Source organism: Bos taurus, chromosome 13, assembly GCF_002263795.3.
Source record: "Bos taurus isolate L1 Dominette 01449 registration number 42190680 breed Hereford chromosome 13, ARS-UCD2.0, whole genome shotgun sequence".
NCBI lineage: Eukaryota > Metazoa > Chordata > Mammalia > Artiodactyla > Bovidae > Bos > Bos taurus.
The window spans coordinates 31,254,416-31,281,668 of record NC_037340.1 but is presented as its reverse complement, the minus strand read 5'-3'; the positions used below and the strand labels follow the sequence as shown (position 1 = coordinate 31,281,668).

The 27,253-nt window shown below is 42.3% G+C and overlaps 2 protein-coding genes across 3 annotated transcripts in view; both read left to right on the top strand.

Annotated features, from left to right (window-relative positions):
• CUBN (cubilin) overlaps positions 1–5,266 on the top strand; it is a 259,194-nt gene extending 253,928 nt beyond the window's left edge. Inside the window, exons 66-67 of the mRNA NM_001192575.1 lie at positions 1,194–1,429; positions 4,812–5,266. Of these exons, the coding sequence (NP_001179504.1) occupies positions 1,194–1,429; positions 4,812–4,919 (344 nt within the window). The 3' untranslated portion in view covers positions 4,920–5,266. The remainder of the gene's footprint in view (positions 1–1,193; positions 1,430–4,811) is intronic.
• Positions 5,267–10,550: 5,284 nt separating this feature from the next.
• The window catches only part of RSU1 (Ras suppressor protein 1), a 207,380-nt gene continuing 190,677 nt past the window's right edge, over positions 10,551–27,253 (top strand). Inside the window, exons 1-2 of one of the 2 annotated variants that reach the window (XM_005214283.5) lie at positions 10,551–10,674; positions 10,914–11,025. In XM_005214283.5, coding sequence (XP_005214340.1) covers positions 10,917–11,025 — 109 coding nt within the window. In that variant the 5' untranslated portion in view covers positions 10,551–10,674; positions 10,914–10,916. The remainder of the gene's footprint in view (positions 10,675–10,913; positions 11,026–27,253) is intronic. The other variant, NM_001040601.2, reaches the window with a different exon arrangement.

The following is a 27,253-nucleotide window of genomic DNA, read 5'->3' as shown; positions in this document are numbered from 1 at the left end:
ACTATAAAAAGATTCTATCAAGACAATTGTGGATAATGATTTCTTGGTACCTGCACAAAAGTAAAAGATGATCTCTATGCCCTAATTTTACAGATAAAGAAATAAAACACCCAACTGATGAGTTGCCTTAAACGCACAGCCAGACTGTGGCAGAGGCAGGCCCAAACCCCCACTGGTCAGAAACCCGGCTCTGTGCTCTTTAATTATGCTCTACAGTTTCTTCCTGCGTACAGCGTATCTGGATGCCCATGCCATCTGGTCTAAATCATGATAGATTTCCTGTGCAAACTGACAAACTGAAAAAATTAACACCGATACTTAAAAAGCTTTGGCTTTCTTTTTAGGAGGGAGGGGGAACTACCCTGGTGGTCCAGTGGTTAAGACTTTGTGCTTCCACTGCAGGAGGTGTGGGTTCAGTCCCGGGTCAGGGAACTAAGACCCCCACATGCCACACGACTTGGCCAAAAAAAAAAGAAAATAAACTTTGACTTTTTAAGCATATCAGTCTTGGAGCTATCAGTTCTATGCCTGGTAAAGTCACTTTTTTTTAGTAAAGTAATTACTGCCTCGATGGACATGAGTTTGAGCAAACTCTGGGGGATGGTGAAGGACAGGGAAGCCCGGGTTGTTGCAGTCCCTAGGGTCACAGAGAGTCAGACACGACTGAGCTACTGAACAAACAACAAAAACAACAAATTACTGCCAAAACCTAAAATAAAACACCTGTTTCTGTGATCCTGCCCCAGAATTTCCCTTTTAATTTTACTTCACCCACATCATCACCAAGTCACTGCCCTTGAGTCAAAGTACTCAAGATCAATCCAAGTCCTATACCACCAAAGTAGCCAAGATTGACTTCACTCTCTCCTGCAGTTACTTTATCAAGATCTTGGTTTTCCCATTGCATTCTCAACTCACTATTTTCAAAAAACAGACCTGGAGGAAGTCGGTCCTAAGTGGTGAGCTGCAGGGAAAGGAATATATGGTGGAGGTGGGGATGGAGGGGGCAGGTGGTGATGGAGGAGAAGGATGTATGTAGCCCATGAAGGCACAGAAAAAGGGTTTCTGCCTCCACTTTTCCCGCAAGGAGTCTCAGCACCTTAGGAAAATGTTGCATTGTCTTAAGTGCACTAAAGCACAGTGGGTGGTTTCTGCGTGACTGAACCCAACTCCATGCTGCTGTTTCCTGGCAGGCTGTGGTGGGACTCTTTATGGAGACAGTGGCTCGGTCACCAGCCCTGGCTATCCGGGCACTTACCCAAACAATACTCACTGTGAATGGGCCATCCTTGCTCCAGCTGGAAGACCTGTCACCGTCAGCTTTTACTTTATCAGCATCGACGATCCCGGAGAATGTGTCCAAAACTACCTCCTGCTCTACGATGGACCCGATGCTAATTCTCCATCCTCCGGGCCCTATTGTGGCGCAGTGAGTAGAATAAGCTTTTAAAAAATCCTATTATCATTTCAGAATAATTAAAGTAGCTTTAAAGGGCATGTTTAAAGGCAGACATGCAATCACAGAGCACAACATACTTTCATTAATGCAATTCAGTTTTCTGACTTTCCTGTTTATTTGGGGAGCACGAGTGCCACCTAGTGGACTTTTCATTAAATTAATAATGGTGGTAGTGGTGGTTTAGTCTCTATGTCATGCCCGACTTTAGCCCACCAGGCTCCTCTGTCCATGGGATTTGCCAGGCAAGAATACTGGAATGGGATGCCATTTTCTCCTCTAGGGGATCTTCCCGACCCAGGGATCAAAGCCAGGTCTTCTGCATTACAGGCAGATTCTTTACTGACCCAGCCACCGGTATTATTAACCGTTACAAAACTTGACTGTGCATCAAAATTACGTATGCAGTTATTTAGCATCACAGACTTCCAGTCCCCACTCAGCCCATAGAATCAAAGTTTCTGGGGGAGCACTTGTGGCCTGCTGCTTTGTGGAAGTTCCATGTGTGGTTTAAAGGCACTGTCCAGGGTTGCCCATCCATGTTATTTCTGCGTGACTAGAATTACAGTCTTATCTCTGTACCTGCAGGGGATTGGTCCCATGGCCCCCCACAGATACCACATTCTCAGGTGCTCAGATCCCTTATAAAAACTGGCCTAGTGAGTACAGTCTGTCCCCCATATCGCGGATTCTGTATCCACAGGTTCTGTATCTGCTGGATTCTGTGGTTGGTTGAATCTGCTATGTGGAACCTGTCCTTACAGAGGGCTGACTGTATAGAAATGTTGGATGCCTGGCTCCATTCCATTCACCGCTTGCTGAAAATTGTGGGAACTCTTTGAAGAGATTCACAGGGATATTAACAGTTGTCCTGGGGACTGAGAGTTTGTTTTGGTAAATCTCAGATCTCCCCTGAGCCCTCCAGGAGATTCTGATGTTGACTCAACATTGCTGCATCCCCCCTCGCTGCCTTTTGTTTTATGTCCAAGTGGATGGATGTTTCCAGAGCTTCAGTGCGAGGGATGCATGACTACTGATGAGAAGTTAGCTGTTTCTTACTGTTTCGCTCTTTGCTCATTTATGCTTTCTGATCAAACTAAGAGAATTGCCTCTGCTGGAAATCTAGAGTTTTTAGACTATAACTACAGTTTATAAAATTAATAGTATTATCAAAAATATTTTTTAAAAAACCACTTTTCTAAAACTCTGAGAATTCTCCCATATATTCTTCTAAACACTTTTGAGGAATATATTTCCATACACACACATATTTTATCCTGTTTTGTGGTTTGGTTTTTTTCTTCCACTGACTGATACATCATTAACATCTTAACCGTATCATTAGGCAAAGTGGTCTATCATATTTAATCACTGGGTGGTTTTCTCTTGCATGGGTGCAGCTTAATTTCTGGAACAAGGCTCCTCTGGTTTACAGACAACACATCATAAACTCTCTGGTAGCTCTGTCCCTCTACACAAAGCTAATTATTGAGGGAGAAATCTGGGTCACCTGACTAGTGGATACTGCCTTGCAGTTATTCACAGGGGCCCACAGAAAAGAGACCCCAGTAAATGAGTCACAAGTCAGATTTGGAAGCTAACTGGGCCGTAGACATTTAGTTGAGAGTTGTAGGAATTCCCCAGGGGTCTAGTGGTTAGGACTCGGTGCTTTCACTGCCATGGCCCAGGTTCGGTCCCTGCTGGGAAACTAAGATCCCACAAACTGCACTGTGCAGCCAAAAAAGAAAGAAAGAAATAAAGAAATTTGTGAAAATTTCAAAAAGAGATTATTTTCAAAATATAATTACTTTATGTCTGTATGACTTTTTTTTTTTTTTTTGGTTTTCAGTGACTTTCAAATATACAATTCCATTTGATCCCTGGACTTTGCAGATAAAAGAAAACTGAGGCACTGAGAGAGATTACGGCCATTTAAACTAATGTCACATTAAATTCAAGTCTGTAATTAGTTATGTCTCCTTTTCTTAACTATTGATGTTTGTAGTATTTTCCCAGTTTTAAATTTTCTTTAGTAAATTTAGACCTAGTTTCCAGAGTAATTGTTTTATGATTTAAAGATACCATTGATTTAGTTAGTGTGTGAAGCCCAGCAGGGTCAGTGTATTTACAGAAAAACAGGGGGAGTCCCTCCTTGGATAGCTAGTCATAAAATCATTGGGAAATGTTTTCTTTTATGATAATTGTCATTGCTCATTGGCATCTGAGTTACAGAATCTGAACATCTAGAAGCATGGAAGAATGACAGGGAAGTAAGGAGGAGTTTACATTTTTTTAAAGAGAAGGAGTTTAAAATTTTTGTAATCTGCTCATACTAGTTTGTCAGCACAGAATAACAAGTAGAAATTTGGGAGCAGGTTGAAATGGAAAGAAAAAGTGTGTGCACACAGCAATTGATCCATATTGTGTATCCCTTAGTATCTCTTTTTAGGAAAAAGAATTCCTGTGCTGTGCTCACCTGAATAATTTCCTGCCTTGGAAATAAGTCTGGCTGTTTTTTGTTTTTGATGACTCTGGGTAGGACTGAGGCAGGGGACCTGAGCAGAACCAGAGGAGCAGGGCCCCAGACTGCAGCCTTGACCCTGTGTGATATGCTTTGCTTCTGTGCCTGTTACTGACTTATTTCCTACCTCACCTCTCCCACTGGGATGTCAGCTTCATGAGAGCAGGGATTTTTGCATGTTTGGTTCATTTTTTATATCCCTAGTGCTAATAATTGGAGAAGAAAAGAGACCCATCTACCCACTCTTTCTACGCACACAGATACACACAAACACAACTGTTCCCCACAAAGGATATGAAAATTATCCCCCAGAGGAAAGTACAGGTGTTGGTGAAGGGAGTAATAAACTTTATTCAGATGTTCATTTTAGTTGCGGACATAAGTTGTGTTTCCCATCAGAAGAATGAAAATTTCAATAAGAACTTGAATTGGAAATTGAAAGTTTAGTGACAGTTTTATTGAAATGCAATTCACATACCATAGAAATCATCTACTTAAAGGGTAAAATTCAATAACTTTTAGTCAGTTCCCGGATCCAGGAAGCTGTTGTCACTGTGCTTGATTTTAGAACATTCTTGTACTCCAGAAGGAAACCCTGTATCCATTAGCAATCACTCCCCATTGCTCCTTACTTTCCGCGCCCCCCCACCCAGCAATATTCTTGTGTAAAGTCTCTACATTAATACTTAGCAAGATCACTTCTAGACACATATGAAGGTTTACTGAAAATTCTAGAAGGCTTCTTTATGTTGTACTTGTTTACTACTACTGACATTTCTGGGAAAATGTTCAAATTTTATATAATTTGTTACTTCTTTTCTTTTTCAATTTTAGGACACTGATATAGCTCCCTTTGTGGCCTCATCACATTGTGTCTTCATAAAATTTCACGCAGAGTATGCAGCCCGACCATCAGCGCTCCGGTTAACCTGGGCCAGCTAGACCAGTGAGGCCGGGTCTGCCCAGCACCTTGGATATTCCGCAGGGGCTGGACCCTCCGGCCTCACGCTGGACAGGATCCTTGACCCTCTGCCTGTGCCACTGAGAATAATCTGAACTTTTATGTGTTTCATCAAAGTACACGTGGAATCAACATTTGTACTTATTTTTTGAATGTAGAACATAGCTTCTTTAATCTAGTATTTTGAGCTGAAAATTTCTAGAATCCCTTAAAGGGTTGGAAATGATTATGGCCTGTGTGCTGTACACTTTCAGAAGTTGATTAAATAGAAGTATGGTTTTCTCTGTGAATGTCAAATTAGGGATGATAAACCTTACTGAAATCTCAACAGTAGCGCTGCATGTTCTTTTTAACTCACTGAAATTTGTCTTTCACTGTAGGTCTGTGTAAAACTTCAAGTTGAATAGTTCCATTTTGAGAAAGTGTATGACTCATTCAGGATAGGAACTCCAGAGCCCAGTTGCCTGCGTCTGAATTTTAGCCTTTCCAGCCACTTCCTTAACTCTCCGGCCCAGTTTCCCTATGTGCCACTTGTCTATTTGGACACAACTTCACAAGATGTGAAGTTATACCTAGTTAAGCATGCTTTCATCAAGTATTCTGCTATTTTAAATCTGGAAACATTAGGTTAAAAATACAAAGTTAAGTCTTATGAAGGACAAGGGACCAAATGAATGAAAGACATTATCAAATGTGTTACTTCATCTTCCTCTACTACTCAGATGCCAGGGGAATGATACCTGCACAGACTACAGAGCCACCTAAATGAGATAGTCTCAGCTTAGCTCTATCATGGTTGGATACATCAACTTTGTGGAGGACTCTATTGGAAAGAATGGTGAACATGATGAAGAGACCATCAAACCCAAGTTCTTGACAAAGCTGGAACAATGGACTGAAACTCTCGAGACGAAATTTGATGGGAATAGATACAAGATTTAGCTTTTTTATCTAAAAATGAATCACAGAGGTACAGAATATGGAGAAAGTTGAACAATAACCTATGAAATAGTAGTTTTATCTGAAAGCAAGATTAGCATATGCAGCTTTCAAACAGTAAGAGATGATCGGATCTGTGATTGCATCATTAGAGTAACAACGTCTACAAAAGTCATTTTTAAAGAGTTATTATTTCTAGGAGGCATGTGAGAATATTCAGAAAGTGCATCTATCAAGCAGAGATAGCATAATCAATCTTTGTATGTAATTTTTAAACTAATAACAGGAAATAAGAATATTTTCCCCCATTCTGTAGGCCACAAATGGAATCCAAAAACAACAAAATGACCACATAATATAAAATGAATGGGCTTGAAGAGTGGATGAGGGGAGTATTACTTGGAAGTAAACGGAGCTCAGGAGTCAGGGGAGCCAGGCTTCCATCCACCATGTGATCTTTTCTCCTCTTCTTGTCTGTCTGCCTAAAGAGCTGGACTTTAGTGGGAAGAACTGAGCATCTGCCTTTTGGTCTTCAAGGTTAAGTTAGCCGTCACTGGACAGTCACCCTCATCTGACCTTCAGGGAACTGCCTGGGATAAGTCAGCCAGAGGCCACCACAGGTCAGGGATCTCCTGGCACTTCAAGCACCTGTGAAGAAAACCCCAGGGATGGATGGGCCAATGTTAGTTTGGGGCTGAGTGATGCCTGGGTTACTCCTCCTACTTGTCATCATCTCCTAAATTTCAACTCTATTTTATTAGTCAATGGAATTTGTTAAAAATCCAGCACATGCTTTTCAAGGGAATAGTAACATAATTAATTTTATTAATAAAAAGGAGAACTCACATCAGTATCATTTGCTTTATGCCAGGCATCATTCTCTCATCACTCATGGAAATCTAAGAACAATCACCTCCATTTTACAGTTGAGGAAAATGAGGTATGAAAAAGTTTGTAAAATCTCAGTGACGGAATGGTGATTTTAACCTCAGCAACCACCCAAGAAAGTTCCTCCCATCCAGCCAGAAGGATTATGTGTGAACGTATTAAGTATGAAAACCCGACTATCTTCATAGATCTAGTGACATTACTAAAAAATATGGCCTGAAAATTTTCTGATGCAATTGCTGTTATTTTAGTAAAAATGTAGAAATTATACGGAGTCAAAGATAGTGTTAAAGGAAGAAAATGTTTTACTTATTGAGACTTCAAATCACTCCATGGCTACAATTTAATGGGAAAGTTATTGGAAGAAACATGGTATGATAATTTTTGGATATTAATGAGAAATTGGCTTTTCAAATTTTAATTTCATACCTTCATATGTTTCTTTGTAAGTTGTTTATTATAAGCACAGTTTAGAGACTACAAAAGGCATTTAAAAAATAATTTTATTTATTTTTGGCTGTTCTGGGTCTTCGTTGCTGTGTGGACTTTTCTCTAATTGAGGTGGGCGGGGGCTACTCTTTAGTTGCACCGTGCGGGCTTCTCATTGTGGGCTTCTCATGTTGCGGAGTGCAGGCTCTGTTACAGCACAGGCTCAATAGCTGTGGCGCGTGGCCTTGCTTGCTCTGAGGCATGTATAATCTTCCCAGACCAGGGATTGAACCTGTGAACTCCTTCATTGGCAGGCAGATTCTTTACCACTGAGCCACCAAGGAAGTCCCTACAAAAGACATTTTCAAAATGAACGATTTATATAATAATTTACTTGAATTTCAACCATTGTTTTGTAGTCTGGGGTGCTGATACTGAGCAGGAACCTGTGGGGCTTCTGGGCCTTTCTGTGTGTCGGGCATTTCTTGATTACAAAAATAGGCTTTAATCAGCCTCCATGACCTTCCCTGTGCTCCAAGGAGCAGGTTCAAATAGTTGCTAATTAGGGAAGAGAGGGTTGTGGAGACTGTCTCTCTGTCAAGAGACAGTCAAGGAACTGTCAAGAAACAATAGTGTAGCCCTGGTCCACCAGGTGGGAGAAATTAGCGGTAAGCTGCCCACAAGCACGTGAACTCCAGACTGCTTGGAACTGGAAGGTTGATGAGGCTGACTCCCCTCCACCTCACCACCAGCCAATCAGGAGAATGTCCAGGAGCAGATCACACTCTCTTTGAACCATTCCTATTTCTCACTACACCCTCTAGGTTGGGACAGTTGATTTTTTTTTAATCACTTAATTTATTTGAATTGGAGGATAATTACTTTACAATATTGTGGTGGTTTTTGCCATACATTGACATGAATCAGCCATGGTGCACATGTGGGACACAGTTTTGAGGGCATTAGTCTGCTCTTCTCCCTTCTGCCTGGCAAACCAGTAAAGCTTTTCTATTTCACCCAAAACTCTGTCTTTAAGAATTAACTTGGTGTTGGTGTACAGAGGCCAGATTCAGCTTCAGTACCTCGGGGAACCAGGCATCCCCCTTGATTGTCCTTGACTGGCCCACTCTGGGGGCTCACAGGCAGGGGTAGAACATTCCCTCCAAAGGAGAATGAAGCACAGACTTTGTGTAAGTTGTTGGCAGTGACACTGCAAGGGCGATTTCAGCTCAGATAAATACTTTTCCTTGCAGGAATAGCTACCTAATATGCAGGGCCCCTGGTTCAAAGTGTTAAACATCTCAAGCTGGTGACATCAGAACAAGAAACTAACTGTGGGGCCTATTTAAGCCCGGAGTTTTCTGACACTGTGTACAGTTTGCATATCCAGGAAGCCAGTCCTGTTTCCATGTTATAAAAATCTGGAACGTAGGGACACATTTCATTAAGAATTGTACTGGTGAAAAGTGAAAAGAATGGAAGAAGGTTATAAAGGAGTGAAAACGAATTTCTGGAAAATTGGAAGTGAATGCAAACATGGGGAAGCACCCTTGTGAGGACCATCTTCTAACCTATGAAGAAATTTAACAAATAGCCTAGGAAAATTAATGATGACTTAAGAGGGAAACAAATACACATCAACAATAGAGGAGGAAGTAGAGCACACCAGCTAGCTAGGAAAATCAGCTCAGGTTTCATGCTTCAGTACAAAAGGAAAACCAGGAGTCAGCAGACAGAGGAAAAGTTACAGCAGCCATAATGGGAACGAACTAGATAAACTAACAAAAAATGGGACATGAGGAAACAATTTGGTAAACAGAAGAAAGGTTTAAAAATTGCTATCCTCAGAGATATTTGAGAAGAGTGTGCATTCATGAAACAAAAGCAGGGCACTATTAAACAAGGAGGGCTTAAGAAGCATATTTCATTAATAGTCAAAACAACTTTAAAAATTTTAATAGCTTAAAAAAAATTAACATCTTTGCAAGATAAAACAGAGAAAATCTTCCAGAACATTAAATTAAAAAGTGTGTGTGTTGTGGGGGGGGGGGGGCGGGGGTGTTAAATACATGAGGGGGAAAAAAAACCTAGCTACTGAAAACTGGCCCAGGAAGCTGCCATATGAAAAGATTTCCAAGAGTGATAAATCATAGAAAATGGTAGGAAATTTCAAAAGAATTAACTGAAAACAATTTCTAGAGAGGAAGAGAGAAATGAACCATCCTCTGAAAACGACCCAATGAGCACTGAACACAGATTAAACGAAAAAAGAGCTTCCATCAGAGAGATTATGGTGATGAATAATAAAAAGATCACAAATGCTTCTCAAGGGAAAAAAATAGTTTCCTGCAAAGATTTAAGGAGACGTTTCTGGGCATCAACATTGCAAGCAGAAGTCACTGGAACTATGCCATTGAGATTTAAGAGAAACTGATTTTGAACCTAGAATTCCATGTGGGGCATGGGAAAAAAGGACATTTAAAAACATGCGACTTTGTGCCTCTTATACATCCTTTTAGAGAAGGTTACTTGAGAGTAGTTACTCAGCAAGGTGACTACCAGAAATGTCTGTTTAAACCCAGGAACCAAGTTTTAAAAAGTTACAATCTCTCAGCTGGAAGGACAAAGAATCAGTTCAAGTTACAGCAGTATATTAGTAGGTTCCTAAAGTCTTCAGGAAGAATCCATTGGATTTCAAACAGTGTAAAGAAAAGCTTAAGGTTATAAGAAGAAAAACAAATTCTAGTTAAAAGAAAAAAACAACACAAAATTGTTCGAGGAAATCATCATTCAACAGAAAGCAAACTAAGCTATGACATAGCATAAGAACACAGGGGTCACGTATTTATCATATGTCTATTCCCTGTCCTGTGACTCAAGGCTCCATGATTGCGACCTGGACGCCAGGGACACACAGACCATCAGATAATTCTTGCTTTCTGGAGCTCAAAATGTACCGGGAGGTACAACTGTGGGGAAAGGATTCAGGGTAGCAACTTCCAGTAAGTTAAAGAAGTAACACACTGAGAGACTATTGACTTGTCACTTGTCCCTGACACAGCCTGAACCCCGGCCCAAACTTCCCTGGTTCCGCCCACAGCACTCTGGCTTCCATTTACAAATTGAGCCTGCGCACCGGGCGGCTTCTCTCCGATCCGAAGCCTAATCTGGGGGGGCGGGGCACTAACCACGGGTGGGGCGGAGTCTCCAGGCCGAACAGCATACATGATTGGCTAGCCGCAGGGCACGCATTCTTTTATGGGCGGAGCCTCGCCCTGAGCCACGTCTAGTAAGCAGTTCTCCTAATTAGGGAAGGGCCTGAAGCGGGCGGGGCCTGGAGTTGTTAGCGGTCCGTTGTGCGCCTGCGCGGAGTGCCGGGACAGGGCGTGTTCCTCGTTTGGGTGCTCGTCTTGCACCGACCGAGCGCATCTCTCGCTGCAGAAGTCTGTAGTTTCTGCCTGTTAAGTGCAGCCCTCCGCAGTGAGTGTGTGTGTGGTTGCAGTTGTGTTTGCTTCTCTCCGCGGCGGGAATGGTGCTGGACCCTCCCCACTTCTCTGTCCCTCGCTCCCCAACCCCCATCCTTGTTCCCAGACCCTTCCCGCCGCTGCCCACTTCCCAGCACCTGGGGAAAACTGGAGAGTGTCAGCTGGGGGCTCGCTCATTTCTCTCCTTGCACCCTTCTGGCCGTCGCCCACGTGCTTTGTTATTGTTTGGTACAGGTCATGTCCAAGTCTCTGAAAAAGTTGGTGGAAGAGAGCCGGGAGAAGAACCAGCCGGAAGTGGACATGAGTGACCGAGGCATCTCTAACATGCTGGACATCAACGGCCTGTGTAAGTTCTCCGGAGGGCCTTCCTCTCGGAGAGGGTGGGTTTATCAGTTTAACAAGTAACTGCTGGTGGCAGTTCGAGACATTCTGATGGTTTCCACCCCACCTGGTGCTTGTAAAGGGCATTTGTCTAGGGCTTAGCTCAGAAAGCTTGCACTCAGATTTGTTCTCTCAGCTGGAAAACAGGCACGAGAGCAAGGTTAAGAATTACACGAACTTGTAGCTGCTGGATCTCATCATTCGTCCATGCTGATTGATGTTTTTTGGGTGGATTTTCCACAGTTTACTAAATAGCCACTTGGTGTTTTTTTTTTAAATAATTTTTATTGGAGCATAGCTGATTTATAATGTGCTGGTTTCTGCTGTACGCAAAGTGATTCAGTTATACAGATACATACATCCACCCTTTTTTAGATTCGGTTCCCATATAAGTCATTATAGAGTACTAAATAGAGTTCTCTGTGCTATACAGTAGGTCCTTATTAGTTGTCTTATACATAGTAGTGAGTATATGTCAAACCCAATTTCCCAGTTTTCCTCCTCTTCCCCCTTAGGGAAGTTTTCTACATCTGTGACTCTGTTTTGTAAATAGGTTCATTTGTATCGTTTTTTTTTTTTTTAGATTCCGCATAAAATTGATATCAGATGATAATTGTCTTTCTCTGACTTCACTCAGTGTCTATCCATGTCACCACAAATTACATTATTTCATTCTCTTTCACGGCAGAGTAGTATTCCATTGTATATCTGTATCACATCTTTATCCATTCATCTGTCATTGGACATTTAGGTTGCTTCCATGTGCTGGCTATTATACACAGTGCTGAACATTGTATCCTTTTGAAACATGTTTTTCTCCGGTTACAAGCCCAGGAGTGGGATTGCTGGATCATATGGTAGCTCAATTTTTAGCTTTTTAAGGACCCTCCATACTGTTCTCTGTAGTGCCTCTGTCAATTTACATTCCCACTAGCCGTGTAGGAGGGTTCCCTTTTCTCTACACCCTCTTCAGCATTTATTGTTTGTTTCTAGACATTTTGATGATGGCCATTCTGATCAGTGTGAGGTGATACCTCATTGTGGTTTTGGTTTGCATTTCTCTAATAATTAGTGATATTGGGCATCTTTTCATGTGTCACTTGGTTTTTTAATGGGAAATTATTTCTGAATCATTTTCCATTCTTTTTCCACATGAAAGTTACATGATAAGTTAAGCATTTCTTGACTCATTATCTTTTTCCGTTTTTTTTCCTTCTGACTTAGTTCAGGCTTTTGTTTCTTCTTCCTGCTGTTGTGCTGTCTTCCTAATGCTCCTCTCACCTCCACTTTCACTGCCCTTGTACTGCCCTTAAGTTTTTATTTTGTAAGAAGCATAGCCAATTAATAATGTTGTGATAGTTTCAGGTGGACAGCAAAGGAACTCAATGATACATTTACATGTATCCATTCTCCCCCAAACTCCTCTCCCATCCAGGCTGCCAGGTAACATTGAGCAGAGTTCCCTGTGCTATACAGTAGGTCCTTTTTGGTTACCCATTTTAAATATAGCAGAGTATTCAGGCCAATCTCAGGCTCCCCAACTATCTCTTCCCCCATCCTTCCCCCTAACTGCCCCTGTACTTTAAACACTGTATTGCTTTCAGTGTTATTTTCCTGTAACAGGCATTTTATTGCAACTCTCTCCTTTAAACCAGGGATTGCAGTCTCAGATGGCTTCAGGTTTGTGCCTTGGACAGAGATCAGGGTTGGTGTCATTGATATATCTCTACAGAAGGCCAGGGAATGGAAAACTGTAGGTGACTGACACTCGATAGTCCTTCAGAAGACACCTGCCATGAAGGTTAGCATCTCAGCCTCCTGTAATGTGTTGACTTCTCAGTGGTGGTGGCTTCTTGGTGACAGCAACAGAGCAGGGGTCTCAGGTGCTGAACTGATGGTTGGGAACATCGATGTTTCCCGTCAGTGCCCCTGCCCTGCAGGGTCACAGTGGTCATTGGGCACACGGCTGCATCAGAAAAAGATGCTGAGGCGCAAGCAGGAGGCCTGGCTCAGCTGTGCCCTTGGCCTCACGGCTCTCTGCTCCTCAGGATGTCTTTCTCATGGGCTTGAAAAAAGGTTGCTCTCACTAGAGGAACTTTGTACTCCTCAGCTTTGAAGAGGGTTCTCTATGTTATATTTGTAAGTCAGGAGAGTGGTGGAGCTATTCCAGTTCAGTTGTTTTATCTCTTTGAAGCCTTGGCTTGTATTGAAGAAGAAAAGATAGCCACTTGCTTCCTGAAAAAGCTGCTTCCGGTGTAGTATGAAGTGCTGAAAAGCAAGGTCATTGTTAACATTTTCCTGGAGAAGTCACTTCAGGAAGAGCAGGAGTGCTTCTTGGGGAGTTTAGTGGCAGTGAATTTGGACACTTCGCCTCCATCCTCTGGAGTGGGCTAGACCTAAGAAGTGACTGCTTTCTGCAAAAAACTCCCTGACTTCTGGAGTCTGGAGGGTCCCAGGATGCCTTCAGGACCCCACCCTCCACTGGGGCTCAGTGGTCAATAGTGTACAGAATGCTTACTCCATGTACTTTAATGTCTTAGATATTAAAATATTCGGCATGATCACGTTAGCTGTACTATAAGGATTCCCATAGTCTTTTGCTTATCATGAGGTTTTTGCTTATTATTTTTTTAAATTTATTTTGTCTGTTCAGCTTGTGGGATCTTACTTCCCCGACCAGGGATTCAACCCAGGCACAGCTGTGAAAGTGCCAAGTCCTAACCACTGAACTGCCGGGGAGGTCCCCAGGGTTTTATGTGCTAGTATCAAGATTGAACCCAGGGAACAGGTTATTTCCATGGACAGAGAATGGTTATTGTATCTCAAGCTTTCCCTTCATTATCTTTTTTTAGTTATTGTTTTTATTTATTTATTTTTGCCATACTGTGTGGCATAGGTGATCTTAGTTTCCTGATGAATCGAATCCATGCCCCCTGCAGTGGAAGTGCAGAGTCTTAGCCACTGGACCACCAGGGAAGTCCCTCTCTTTGTCATCTTTACTTTTAGTTTCTCTAAGGGCAGGAATTAAGCTTTGAATCTAAGAGTGGCTGTTGTGTACTTATTCTAAGCATAGGAAATAGGCTTTGTTTCTGCTTGGAAAGTTGTGTCTTATAAACGCAGCACTTCCCTTGCTCCAAGGCAGTAAGTTGCCTTTCAAAGATGCAACTTTGGAGTTGAGGTACCAAAAGCTTTCTGGTAAGAAAACTTCCTAGGCTGGAGACAGACATCAGCCAGGTTTTAGAGTTTTCTGTCAGTCCAGCTGGGTTCTGGGGATGGTCAGATCTGACCCCAAGGCAGTAAGTTGCCTTTCAAAGATGCAACTTTGGAATTGAGGTACCAAAAGCTTTCTGGTAAGAAAACTTCCTAGGCTGGAGACAGACATCAGCCAGGTTTTAGAGTTTTCTGTCAGTCCAGCCGGGTTCTGGGGATGGTCAGATCTGACCCTGAGAGGCAGACATGGTCCAGTGCTTACAGGTGGGGCCTTGGAGCCAAATAGACTGGGTTCAGATTGTCCATCTTACTAGTGTGTTAGTTTAGAGAAACGACTTAACCTTTCTGAGCCTCGAGTGCCTCCTCATTAGATGGAAACATAAGTACAGGTGGCGCTAGTGGTAAAGAACCTGCCTGCCAGAGCAGGAGATGTAAGAGATGAGGGTTCGATCCCTAGGTCAGAAGACCCCCTGGAGGAGGGCATGGCCACCCACTCCAGTATTCTTGCCTGGGGAATCCCCATGGACAGAGGAGCCTGGGGGGCTACAGTTCATAGGGTCGCAAGGAGTTGGACACGACTGAAGGGACTTAGCACAGTACAGCACAAGTCCCCACGTGGCACTGGTTTAGACCTGAGTGCATGGCTTCATGTCAAGTGCTTAGCACCGAGCCCAGTTCTGAGTACACAGTGGCTGTTAACTGTTCGTACGAATGTCCAGAGAGAGTGTGTAAGCCTCAGATATAACCAGTCCCAGCACAGTCGATGGTCTGAACCAGCAATAGCCGGGTTAGGTAGACAAGGTAAGCCATCTGTGTGGGTTATGTCTTGATGTTTTCTGTGCAGCTTAATGGAATCTGGTGTGTTTTAGCCCTTTGGGAGGGATTTTCAGGGATTTCCATATACTGTTTCTCTGAAATGATCCCTCATTTTCTTTTTTTTTTTTTAAACCTTTTATTTTTATGGCCATACCACGTGGCATGTGGGATCTTAGTTGCCTGACCAGGGATTGAACCTTCAGCCCCTGCAGTGGAAGTACAGAGTCTTAACTACCAGGGGAGTCCCTCATTTTATTTCTTTTCCTTTTTTTTTTTCTACATGGCATGTAATCACACACGTTCTTCTTAAAGCTTCCAGGAGGAATGGTATAATTTTGTACTTTTTATTAAAGAGATTTCATGAGGAAACTCTCTCCCATGCAGCAACTCTTCACCCAGATGATAAAGTTACTCTTGAAGGGCTCTGTAATCAGCTTCCTGGAAGTCTCAGGAGCCAGACAGACTGTTTTTCATTTCTTTTAAGACTTTTGTGACTTTTTAATCTCTTCACATTTATTGAGCTCTGGGTGTCAAACTTTTATCAAGTTGTTTTTTTTTTTTTCCCACCCCAGCTAGGACTTAAATATCTCTCAGATAAATTTTAAAAGAAAAACTTCAACCACCTGTTTGGGAATTGTTTTTCTAAAGGAGTCTACAAAAGAATCAACAGATGTAATCCTGGCTTGGTTATCTGAAGGAGTTGTTAACCCAGGAATGTGGTGCCTGTTGGGGATTTTCATCATGATAGGACTATTTAAATTTTATTTATTTTTTACTTTTACATTTTGTCTGATACATTGGCATACAGGTCTTAGTTCCCTGACTTGGGATTGAACCTCTGCCCCCGGCCGTGGAAGCATGGAGTCCTAACCACTGCACTACCGGGGGATTCTATTATTAGTATTTAAAAATGTATTTTATCTATGATGGTGTAAAAACTGCAAAACAATATCTCTTTAGTTTCTGAGATTCTCAGTGGGGGCCTTGCCCAGCTAGTCTCACTGTCACAAATCCTGGGAAAGGCGAGGTAGAGATGACTTGTCACAGAGCGTGACAAGTCGGCAGCGAAATAAGTGACCACACACGGCAAGTGCAGGGCCACAGGCACTGAAGGGTCGCTGAGGGGGCAGCAGGGCGTTTCACAGGATTTTGATGGTGATGGGCTTGGGTCTGTTGAGCCTAAGAGGTGGATATCAAAACCATTGGCAGTTTTTCAGTTAATAATTAAAATATTATTTGCCATCCAGTATTGAGTGTATTTTCTTTCCATGATGGACAGTATGTAAATTGAGTCTCTCTGGGACTTTTCTTCCTTACTGATGCTCTAAATTATCCAGTGATGAATTAATATGTGCTCTTCTAAGAAAACTAAAGGCTATTTAATAGATCTGAAGTAGATTGTCACCATAAGAAACCATAACGTCCACTGCTTTGCCTTTCTAGCCAGCTCTTAATTGTGAAAACCAGTGCTAGAATTGATAAGAATAGTACTTGAAAACCAGACCCCGTCTCTCCCTTCCCTAAATGTACATGAGCCTGGTTTAAAGAAAACCTAGTCTAAATATAACAAAATCCACTATCATAGAGCAGAAGCTAGAGATGATATTTTTACATTGGGTAAAGGTTCTTGCTTCTTTGAATAGCAAGTCCGCACAGGTTGGTTTATTTGTTTCAGCCAAAGAGCATAAAAATGTTGCAAGAGCAGTCCATGTAGAGCACATGCTTGGCCAGTAGGGGGCAGTGCCGAGCCTCTGCATTTTGCTCCCGGTCCCTCAGAAGACTAAATACAGCCTCTCCTGCCCCAGTGTCCACTGCCACCTGGCACTCTCTTCCTCCCTCCTCATCACGTCTCTTTCTTCAGGTCAGGAGATACCTTCGTTTATGTCACTTGATCTGTGAAGCTCACGGTTTGAAAAACCTCCAGACAGTTTGTTATGAACTGTCTGGCCCAGAGCATCGTTGATGCTGGCTTGTGAACTGCCTTGTGGACCTGGAGTCTCCTCGGACAGCACAGAGTCTTCTGGACAGAGAGCTGCTGATCAGTCAGCATGTTTCCCAGTGAAAGATGGGGGTGAAATGGAATTTGCCGGGTCCCCTTTGGGCAGATTTCATCGGTGTGTGATGCTAAACAGTGTAAAACAGTGTTTTGGATTTGAGGCATCGATAAAGCCCAAAAGATAAATGTTGGCATAACATCGTCTGCCTTATTAGTCTGCTAGGACTACCATAGGGACACTTTGGCCACCTGATGCGAAGAGCTGGCTCACTGGAAAAGACCGTGATGCTGGGAACGATTGAAGGCAGGAGGAGGAGGGGATGACAGAGGACGAGATGGTTGGATGGCATCACTGACTCGATGGACATGAGTCTGAGCAAGCTCTGGGAGATAGTGAAGGACCGGGAAGCCCGGTGTGCTGTAGTCCATGGGGTCACAGAGAGTTGAACACGACAGAACAGCAACAACAGGGCTACCGTATAGCACACCGTGGACCAAGGAGCTTCAGCAACAGACGGTGATGGTTCATAGTTTTGGAGGCCGGAAGTCTCAGATGGTAGTGTCGGCAGGGTTGGTTTCTTCTGAGGCCTTTCTCCTTTGCAGAGAGCCACCTTCGGTCTTGTGTCACGTGGCTTCTGCTGACATGGGTTCCTGGACCCTCTCTGTGTCCACTTCCTGTGCCCAAGATGATGCCATTCAACTTGGATTACGGCCTGCCTTAGTGGCTTCATTACTTCATCACACTTTGAAAGTTCTGACTCCAAATACAGTCTCACTCTGAGATCCCTGGGGTCAGGGCTTCACCAGAGGACTTTGAAGGGCCACCATCAGCCCATCACGTCTGCATCGGAAGTTCTGAGTGGTGCACACGTGAGTGCTTCTCACATCAGCCTCTGGTGCAGATGTGTTTCACACGCGAGCAGACAGAAGTTTGAGAAAATCCCAGCCTCACACGTTACACACACCTGGGTGTGTCTAACAGCTGTGTTCTGTAATCTTGTGCTGTGTGGCTCAGGCCTTAAGGAATGATGGCTTCCAGGGTTAAGCTGGACTGGCGGGGCTCACCTCATGCCAGTCAGTTTCAGAATTCTTTAAAAACACTGACCTAGGGACCGTATTGGTATAAGAACAGACATGTAGACCAGTGGAATAGAGAGTCCAGAAATAGATTGTGGCGTTAAGAAACAAAAAGCATCGAGAGAGGGGATATACGTGTACTTAGAGCTGATTCACTTTGTTGTATAGCAGAAACACAACACTGTAAGGCAGTTAGCCTCCAATTAAAAAAAACAAACACTGTGCTAGGCCAAGAAAATGCATCATTCTTGCAACCCTCCGGCTTGGAAACTGAGGTTTATCACATTGCTGCAGGACTTGAACTGTCGAACAAAACGGTAGAAGCAACTTCGTCTCTGTCTGGTCAGGGTTAATTCTGAACCTCCTAGTTTCTTAAGGCTTTAGTGAAAAGCTATTATTCTTAATTGGACTTAACAGTCACATATGAGTTGTTTTTTTTTTTTTACTATGTGCTAATTCATTTTTTCTGTCTTCATATATCACAGTAGAATAAACCTGAGTTGCATGAAACGGTAACTGTAGTTACAGTTTACCTGTTATTCATCAAGAGCCTTTTCACTTAATATGTTTCTGTGCGTATGCGTTAATGGTGCCTCCAGACTCAGAACAGTTCTTAAGCGTAAAGTGGGCTAATGAGAGGCACACCTCAGAGCAGGTAGTGAACTGGAGGGGGTCTTGGACGCTTGGTTTTTCAGAGCACAGTGCAGAAATTGGTGACACAGTTTGCAACCTCAATATCCAAATGGTTGTTGGGCAAATGTTTGCATAGACAAGACAGTTGATTTTTTACAGCTGTGAATATTTCCATCTTCAGGCTTTGTGAAAGATGCCTATGCAGCCTATTATGTATTCTTCAAGTTGTACACTCTTTACTAGAAGGATAAAAATAATAGGTAACTGAAGCTATATACATGAGAGTATTAATCCATACACGCACACACTGCTTACCACATGCCGGGCATTGTGTGCAGCTCTGCATATAGATTATTTCTTTTTTTTTTTTTTTAATATTATTTGGCTATGCCGAGTCTTTGCCAGACACACAGGATCTTTGATCTTAGTTGCAGCATGTGGGATCTCATTCCCTGACTAGGGATCATACCCAGGCTGCCTGCACTGGGAGAGAAGAGTCTTAGTCACTGGATCACCAGGAAGTCCCTGGATTATTTCTCTTAAACCCCACAGCTCCATTAGGATTGTTGTCATCATCGTCATTGTTCTCACTATCCAGTTTGCAGCTGAGGACCCAGAGATTCCCAGAGCTTCAGTACACTAATAAGTGTTTAAGTATTAGTACACTAATGAGTAGTAGACTTGAAGCCAGGCAGTCAGACTTCCGAAGCTGTGCTGTAGCTCATGCTTTCTTGCCTCTCTGATGTCACTAACATTTTCGAGAGTCAGGTGCACATACAAAGATGAAACCACTAATTCGGCAAGCGTCCACTGAGTGCCTGCTGGCTCCGGAAGCCACCTCCCCTACCTGTATGGGCTACTGATTCCGTATCCATCGAGGAATGTATTCAGGGATCTGACCTTCCCACACTCCAGCCGACTGGGCTCAGGAAACAGCAATCTACTTCTTCCCCAGACACATACACATTGTTTTTTAAAAAGGTCCATTTCAAAATGCCTTTATCGGAGTGTTCCTGTAGGTAATTGCACACCTGACCGTACAGCCTGACAGATCTTTAAACCAAGAAACTGAAGGCGATCGGCACCTCCTGACTCTTGAGAGTCAAGACAGGGTCCTGACTCTTGACAGTGTAGATTTCCTTTGCCAGTTGATCGGCATCATTCAAAGGAAGGAGGGCTTACAGTACGATCTCCGGTCTTTGGTTCTCATGCTTGGCATCTTATTCATGAGGTTCGTTTGTGTCATGATGCTGGTTAACAGATCCAGAGTGTGACAGCCTAAGTTCCCACATCTGTGCTGCTGATGATGGATGTTTGGGTGGCTCCCAGGCTAGGGCTGGCACCAGTACTGCTGCTGTGGCCATGTCAGCACACATGTTACTTTCTGTTGGTTACAGGTTAGGGGTGGACTTACCGGGTCATGGGGTGTGCCCTTGGACACTCTTTAAACTGTAAGCAAGAGTCCCAAATATGGGGGAAATATTTGAAACATAAATGACTGGCAAAGGCTTAATAACATTCCTTTTTTATTGGAGTGTAATTGCTTTATAATGTTGTGTTGGTTTCTCAGAAACGAATCAGCCATATTTGTACGTGTGTGTGTGTGTGTGTGTGTGTATATATATATATATATATATATATATATATATATATATATATCCCGTCCCACCCCTCTAGGTCACCCACAGAGCACCAAGCTGAGTCCCCTGTGGCGTACAGGAGCTTCCCACCAGCTATCTGTTCTACACATGGTAGTGTATTATATGTCAAGGCCACTCTCTCAATTCATCCCACCCTGTCCTTCCCCACCCCTGTGTCTGCTATGTAAAAATTAAAATACCTAAAGACTTTACTGGTGGCTCCAATTCAAATACGACACTGCAAGGCTTTTAGTGAACTTCTTCAATGCTGTGTCTCTACTTTTCTTCCACTCGGAGAATCCTGATTCTCAAGGATGCTAATGATGTAAGACTATCTCACAGTTACGTTTTTTACCTTACACACAATTAACAATGCTGATATTTCCACCAAGATATTGCTGGAAACAGTTGTTTCGTGCATGTTCTCTCCCCATTCTCCTCCTTTTTAAAAAAAAAAAAAATCATACTTCATTTTTTACAACAGTTTTCCCTGTTATTAAGCCTCCAGTTTCCCCTGTTGTTAAAATCTGGCATTGGAGTGGTACTTTTGTTACCACTTTTGTGGTAACTTTTGTTACAGTTGATGAAGCAGCATTGATTTACTAACTAAAATTCAGAGTTTACATTGTTGTCTGCTCTCTGTGTTGTAACACGTGATAGCTTTAAAAAATTTATTCAAGTATAGTTGCTTCACAGTGTGGTGTTTCTGCTGTACAGCAAAGTGAATCATCTATATGATCCAGCAATCCTATTCCTGGGTATATACCTGGAGAAAACATAATCCAAAAGATACGTGCACCCCAGTGTTCATTGCAACATTGCTTACAATACCCAGGACATGGAAGCAACCTAAGTGTCCATCAGCAGAGGAATAGATGAAGATGTGGTACATATATGCAATGGAATATTATTCAGCCATAAAAAGAATGAAATCGTGCCATTTGCAGAGATGTGGATGGACCTAGAGATGGAGTGAAATAAGCCAGAAAGAGAGAAACAAACGTCGTTTATTACTGCATATGTGTGGAATCTAGAAAAATTGAATAAATGAATCTATTTGCAAAGCAGAAACATAGACACTTCATGGCTTTTAACAGATTCAGGGTCTTACAGAGTAGTTTCACTGCCCTGCATACCCTTTGTGGTTTCTTTTCCCCCGTTCTCTTTCTACTTACCTGACACCGAACCCCAGGCAATCACTGAAATTTTATGTCTCTGTAGTTTTGCATTTTCTAGAACGTGACATAGTTGAAGCCATATAGCACGTAACCTTTAAAGAAAGACTTCTTTGACTTAGTCATACTCGTTTCAGGTTCTTCTGTGTCTTTTCTTGGCTTGCTGGCTTGTATGTTTTTATTATTGACTAAAATTCCGTTGTCTGGATGCACCACGCTTCGTTTATCCTTTCACCTATTGAAGGACATCTTGGCTGCTTTCCAGTTTTGTCTGAGTAAAGCTGCTGTAAACATGCATGTGCAGATTTTTGTGTGAACGTGTTCTTTGACTCCTTTCGGTAAATGCAAAGGAGCACGACTGCTGGATTGTAGGGTAAGAATATGCTTGGTGTCCTAAGAAACCAACACACGGACTGCCAAGTAGCTGAGCCATTTCATATGTCCCCCAGCCATGAATAAGAGTTCCTGTTGCTCCACATCCTTCTCAATATTTGGTGTTCTCAGTGTTCTTGATTTTGGCCATCCTAATAGACTTGTAGCAGTATCTTGAAAGGTTGCTGCTGAACCACGAGAGATGCCGGGATTCTTGGCCTCTGGAAGAGAAGAATTCAATCCGGGGCCAGAGACGAGGCTTGATCACTCAGAGGTTTTGTGTAATAAAGTTTTATTAAAGTGTAAAAGAGATAGAGAAAGCATCTGACACAGACATCAGAAGGGGGATGGAGAGTGCCCCCCCTCTAGTGTTAGCAAGGGAGTTATATACTTTTTAATTAGTTATTACAGTGAATGAAAAGAATGTCTCAAGTTTGTGAAAATTTTACCAGACCCACTCCCACAATTTACATTTTAGGATAACAAGATGAGAATTTAACAATAGAAAGATCCTACCAGACCCACTCCCATAATATACATTCTAAGATATCAGGATTAGTCAGAGGGTTTTCAGGAAGGAGACACTGTCCTTCAGCAGGATACATTGTTGTTGTATAATCCCTAGTACAGAGTTTAAACTGAGTTGTGTAATTGACTAAGACTAAAGAATGTAGAGGAAAAAAAAATTTGTCCCTTTCTCCTCCTTGAGAATTCCAGACCCCTGTCTCCACTTGGAGAGCCCCAGACCCCTTTCTCCTCCCTGGGGACCCTGGACTTCTTATCAATCCCTAGGTATTGACTCTCTGAACCTCATTGTTTGAGTGTGCAGTTCTCTCATGGCAGGTGATGTGGAAAATTTTTTCGTATATTTGTTTGCCATCTGCTTAGCTTCCTTGTGGTGTCTATTAAGGTCTTTGGCCTATTTTTTTTTTTTTTTAAAGTGAGGTCTATTTTGTGTAGGTTTTCTTTTCTGTTATGCTTTAAATTATTATTTTTTATTGAAACGTAGTTGATATACAGTAGTTGTTTCAGGTGTAGTGCTCTGTGACTTGATACTTGCATATAGTATGAATCGTGGCCCATTTTTTAATTTAACTTATATGCAGAGTACATCATGAAAAACGCTGGACTGGAAGAAACACAAGCTGGAATCAAGATTGCCGGGAGAAATATCAATAACCTCAGATATGCAGATGAAACCACCCTTATGGCAGAAAGTGAAGAGGAACTCAAAAGCCTCTTGATGAAAGTGAAAGTGGAGAGTGAAAAAGTTGGCTTAAAGCTCAACATTCAGAAAACGAAGATCATGGCATCCGGTCCCATCACTTGCAGATAGATGGGGAAACAGTGTCAGACTTTATTTATCTAGGCCCAAAAATGACTGCAGATGGTGACTACAGCCATGAAATTAAAAGATACTTACTCCTTGGAAGGAAAGTTATGACCAACCTAGATAGCATATTCAAAAGCAGAGACATTACTTTGCCAACAAAGGTTCGTCTAGTCAAGGCTCTGGTTTTTCCTGTGATCATGTATGGATGTGAGAGTTGGACTGTGAAGAAGGCTGAGTGCCGAAGAATTGATGCTTTTGAAGTGTGGTGTTGGAGAAGACTCTTGCGAGTCCCTTGGACTACAAGGAGATCCAACCAGTCCCTTCTGAAGGAGATCAGCCCTGGGATTTCTTTGGAAGGAGTGATGCTAAAGCTGAAACTCCAGTACTTTAGCCACCTCATGCGAAGAGTTGACTCATTGGAAAAGATTCTGAAGCTGGGAGGGATTGGGGGCAGGAGGAGAAGGGGATGGCAGAGGATGAGATGGCTGGATGGCATCACTGACTCGATGGACATGAGTCTGAGTGAACTCTGGGAGTTGGTGATGGACAGGGAGGCCTGGCGTGCTGTGATTCATGGGGTTGCAAGGAGTCGGACACGACTGAGCGACTGATCTGAACTGATCTTGCTTTCATATTGTTGAATTTAAAATTTCTTTATGTATTTTACAAAGATGTCCTATATCAGATTCATGTTTTGCAAAAACTTTTGTCTCAGTCTGTGGCTCTCCTTTCCATTTTATTAACATTGTCCTTTACAGAGGAGAAGTGTTTTTAATGAATTCTCAGCCAGTTGACACACCTTTTTTCTTTTTTTTCTTTTTCCTGATAATGCTTTTAGTGTTGTATCTAAGACATCATTACCAGGTCAAGGACTGCCTAGATTTTCCCTCTAGAACGTTATGCTTTTACATTTTACATTTAAGAGAGTGAACCACTTTGAGTTAATATTTCTCGAAGTTACAAGTGTTGTGTCTAGGTTCTTTCTTCTTTTTTTCTCCTTATATAGACGTCAAGTTCCAGCACCATTGGTTGAAAACATTGTCCTTTTCCCATTGAATTGCCTTTGCTCCCTTGCCAGAGACCAGTTGATTGTATCTGTGTGAGTCTGCTTCTTGGTTCTCTGATGTTTCATTGGTTTATGTTTTCTCATCCATTGTTGGCTGTGGCTATATACAGTAAGTTTTGTGTTGGGACGTGACAACTTTCTGAGTTTTTCTTTTTCAGTATTTTAAATAGCTGTGAAAAGAAGAGAAGCGAAAAGCAAAGGATAAAAAGGAAAGATATAAACATCTGAATGCAGAGCTCCAAAGAATAGCAAGAAGAGATAAGAAAGCCTTCCTCAGCGATCAATGCAAAGAAATAGAGGAAAACAACAGAATGGGAAAGACTAGAGATCTCTTCAAGAAAATCAGAGATACCAAAGGAACATTTCATGCAAAAATGGGCTCGATAAAGGACAGAAATGGTATGGACCTAACAGAAGCAGAAAATAATTAAGAAGAGATGGCAAGAATACACAGAAGAACTGTACAAAAAAGATGTTCATGACCCAGATAATCACGATGCTGTGATCACTGACCTAGAGCCGGACATCCTGGAATGTGAAGTCAAGTGGGCCTTAGAAAGCATCACTACGAACAAAGCTAGTGGAGGTGATAGAATTCCAGTTGAGCTATTCCAAATCCTGAAAGATGATGCTGTGAAAGTGCTGCACTCAGTATGCCAGCAAATTTGGAAAACTCAGCAGTGGCCACAGGACTGGAAAAGGTCAGTTTTCAATGCAATGCCAAAGAAAGGCAATGCCAAAGAACACTCAAACTACCGCACAATTGCACTCATCTCACACGCTAGTAAAGCAGTGCTCAAAATTCTCCAGGCCAGGCTTCAGCAATACGTGAACCGTGAACTTCCTGATGTTCAAGCTGGTTTTAGAAAAGGCAGAGGAACCAGAGATCAAATTGCTGACATCCGCTGGATCATGGAAAAAATAAGAGAGTTCCAGAAAAACATCTATTTCTGCTTTATTGACTATGACAAACCTTTGACTGTGTGGATCACAATAAACTGTGGAAAATTCTGAAAGAGATGGGAGTACCAGACCACCTGATCTGCCTCTTGAGAAATCTGTATGCAGGTCAGGAAGCAACAGTTAGAACTGGACATGAAACAACAGACTGGTTCCAAATAGGAAAAGGAGTACGTCAAGGCTGTGTATTGTCACCCTGTTTATTTAACTTATATGCAGAGTACATCATGTGAAATGCAGGTTTGGAAGAAGCACAAGCTGGAATCAAGATTGCCGGGAGAAATATCAATAACCTCAGATATGCAGATGACACCACCCTTATGGCAGAAAGTGAAGAGGAACTCAAAAGCCTCTTGATGAAAGTGAAAGTGGAGAGTGAAAAAGTTGGCTTAAAGCTCAACATTCAGAAAATGAAGATCATGGCATCTGGTCCCATCACTTCAATGGAAATAGATGGGGAAACAGTGGAAACAGTGTCAGACTTTATTTTGGGGGGCTCCAAAATCACTGCAGATGGTGACTGCAGCCATGAAATTAAAAGACGCTTATTCCTTGGAAGGAAATTATGACCAACCTAGATAGCATATTCGAAAGCAGAGACATTACTTTGCCAACAGAGGTTCATCTTGTCAAGGCTCTGGTTTTTCCTGTGGTCATGTATGGATGTGCGAGTTGGACTGTGAAGAAGGCTGAGCACTGAAGAATTGATGCTTTTGAACTGTGGTGTTGGAGAAGACTGTTGAGAGTCCCTTGGACTGCAAGGAGATCCAACCAGTCCATTCTGAAGGAGATCAGCCCTGGGATTTCTTTGGAAGGAATGATGCTAAAGCTGAAACTCCAGTACTTTGGCCACCTCATGCAAAGAGTTGACTCATTGGAAGAGACTCTGATGCTGGGAGGGATTGGGGGCGAGAGGAGAAGGGGACGACAGAGGATGAGATGGCTGGATGGCATCACCGACTCGATGGACATGAGTCTGAGTGAACTCCAGGAGTTGGTGACGGACAGGGAGGCCTGGCGTGCTGTGATTCATGGGGTCACAAGGAGTCGGACATGACTGAGCGACTGATCTGATCTGATCTTGCTTTCATATTGTTGAATTTAAAATTTCTTGATGTATTTTACAAAGATGTCCTATATTAAATTCATGTTTTGCAAAAACTTTTGTCTCAGTCTGTGGCTCTCCTTTCCATGTTATTAACATTGTCTTTTACAGAGGAGAAGTGTTTTTAATGAATTCTCAGCCAGTTAACACACCTTTTTTCTTTTTTTTCTTTTTCCTGATAATGCTTTTAGTGTTGTATCTAAGACATCATTACCAGGTCAAGGACTGCCTAGATTTTCCCTCTAGGACTTTATGCTTTTACATTTTACATTTAAGAGAGAGAACCACTTTGAGTTAATATTTCTCGAAGTTACAAGTGTTGTGTCTAGGTTCTTTCTTCTTTTTTTCTCCTTATATAGACGTCAAGTTCCAGCACCATTGGTTGAAAACATTGTCCTTTTCCCATTGAATTGCCTTTGCTCCCTTGCCAGAGACCAGTTGATTGTATCTGTGTGAGTCTGCTTCTTGGTTCTCTGATGTTTCATTGGTTTATGTTTTCTCATCCATTGTTGGCTGTGGCTATATACAGTAAGTTTTGTGTTGGGACGTGACGACTTTCTGAGTTTTTTAGTATTTTAAATAGCTGTGAAAAGAAGAGAAGCGAAAAGCAAAGGATAAAAAGGAAAGATATAAACATCTGAATGCAGAGTTCCAAAGAATAGTAAGAAGAGATAAGAAAGCCTTCCTCAGCGATCAGTGCAAAGAAATAGAGGAAAACAACAGAATGGGAAAGACTAGAGATCTCTTCAAGAAAATCAGAGATACCAAAGGAACATTTCATGCAAAAATGGGCTCGATAAAGGACAGAAA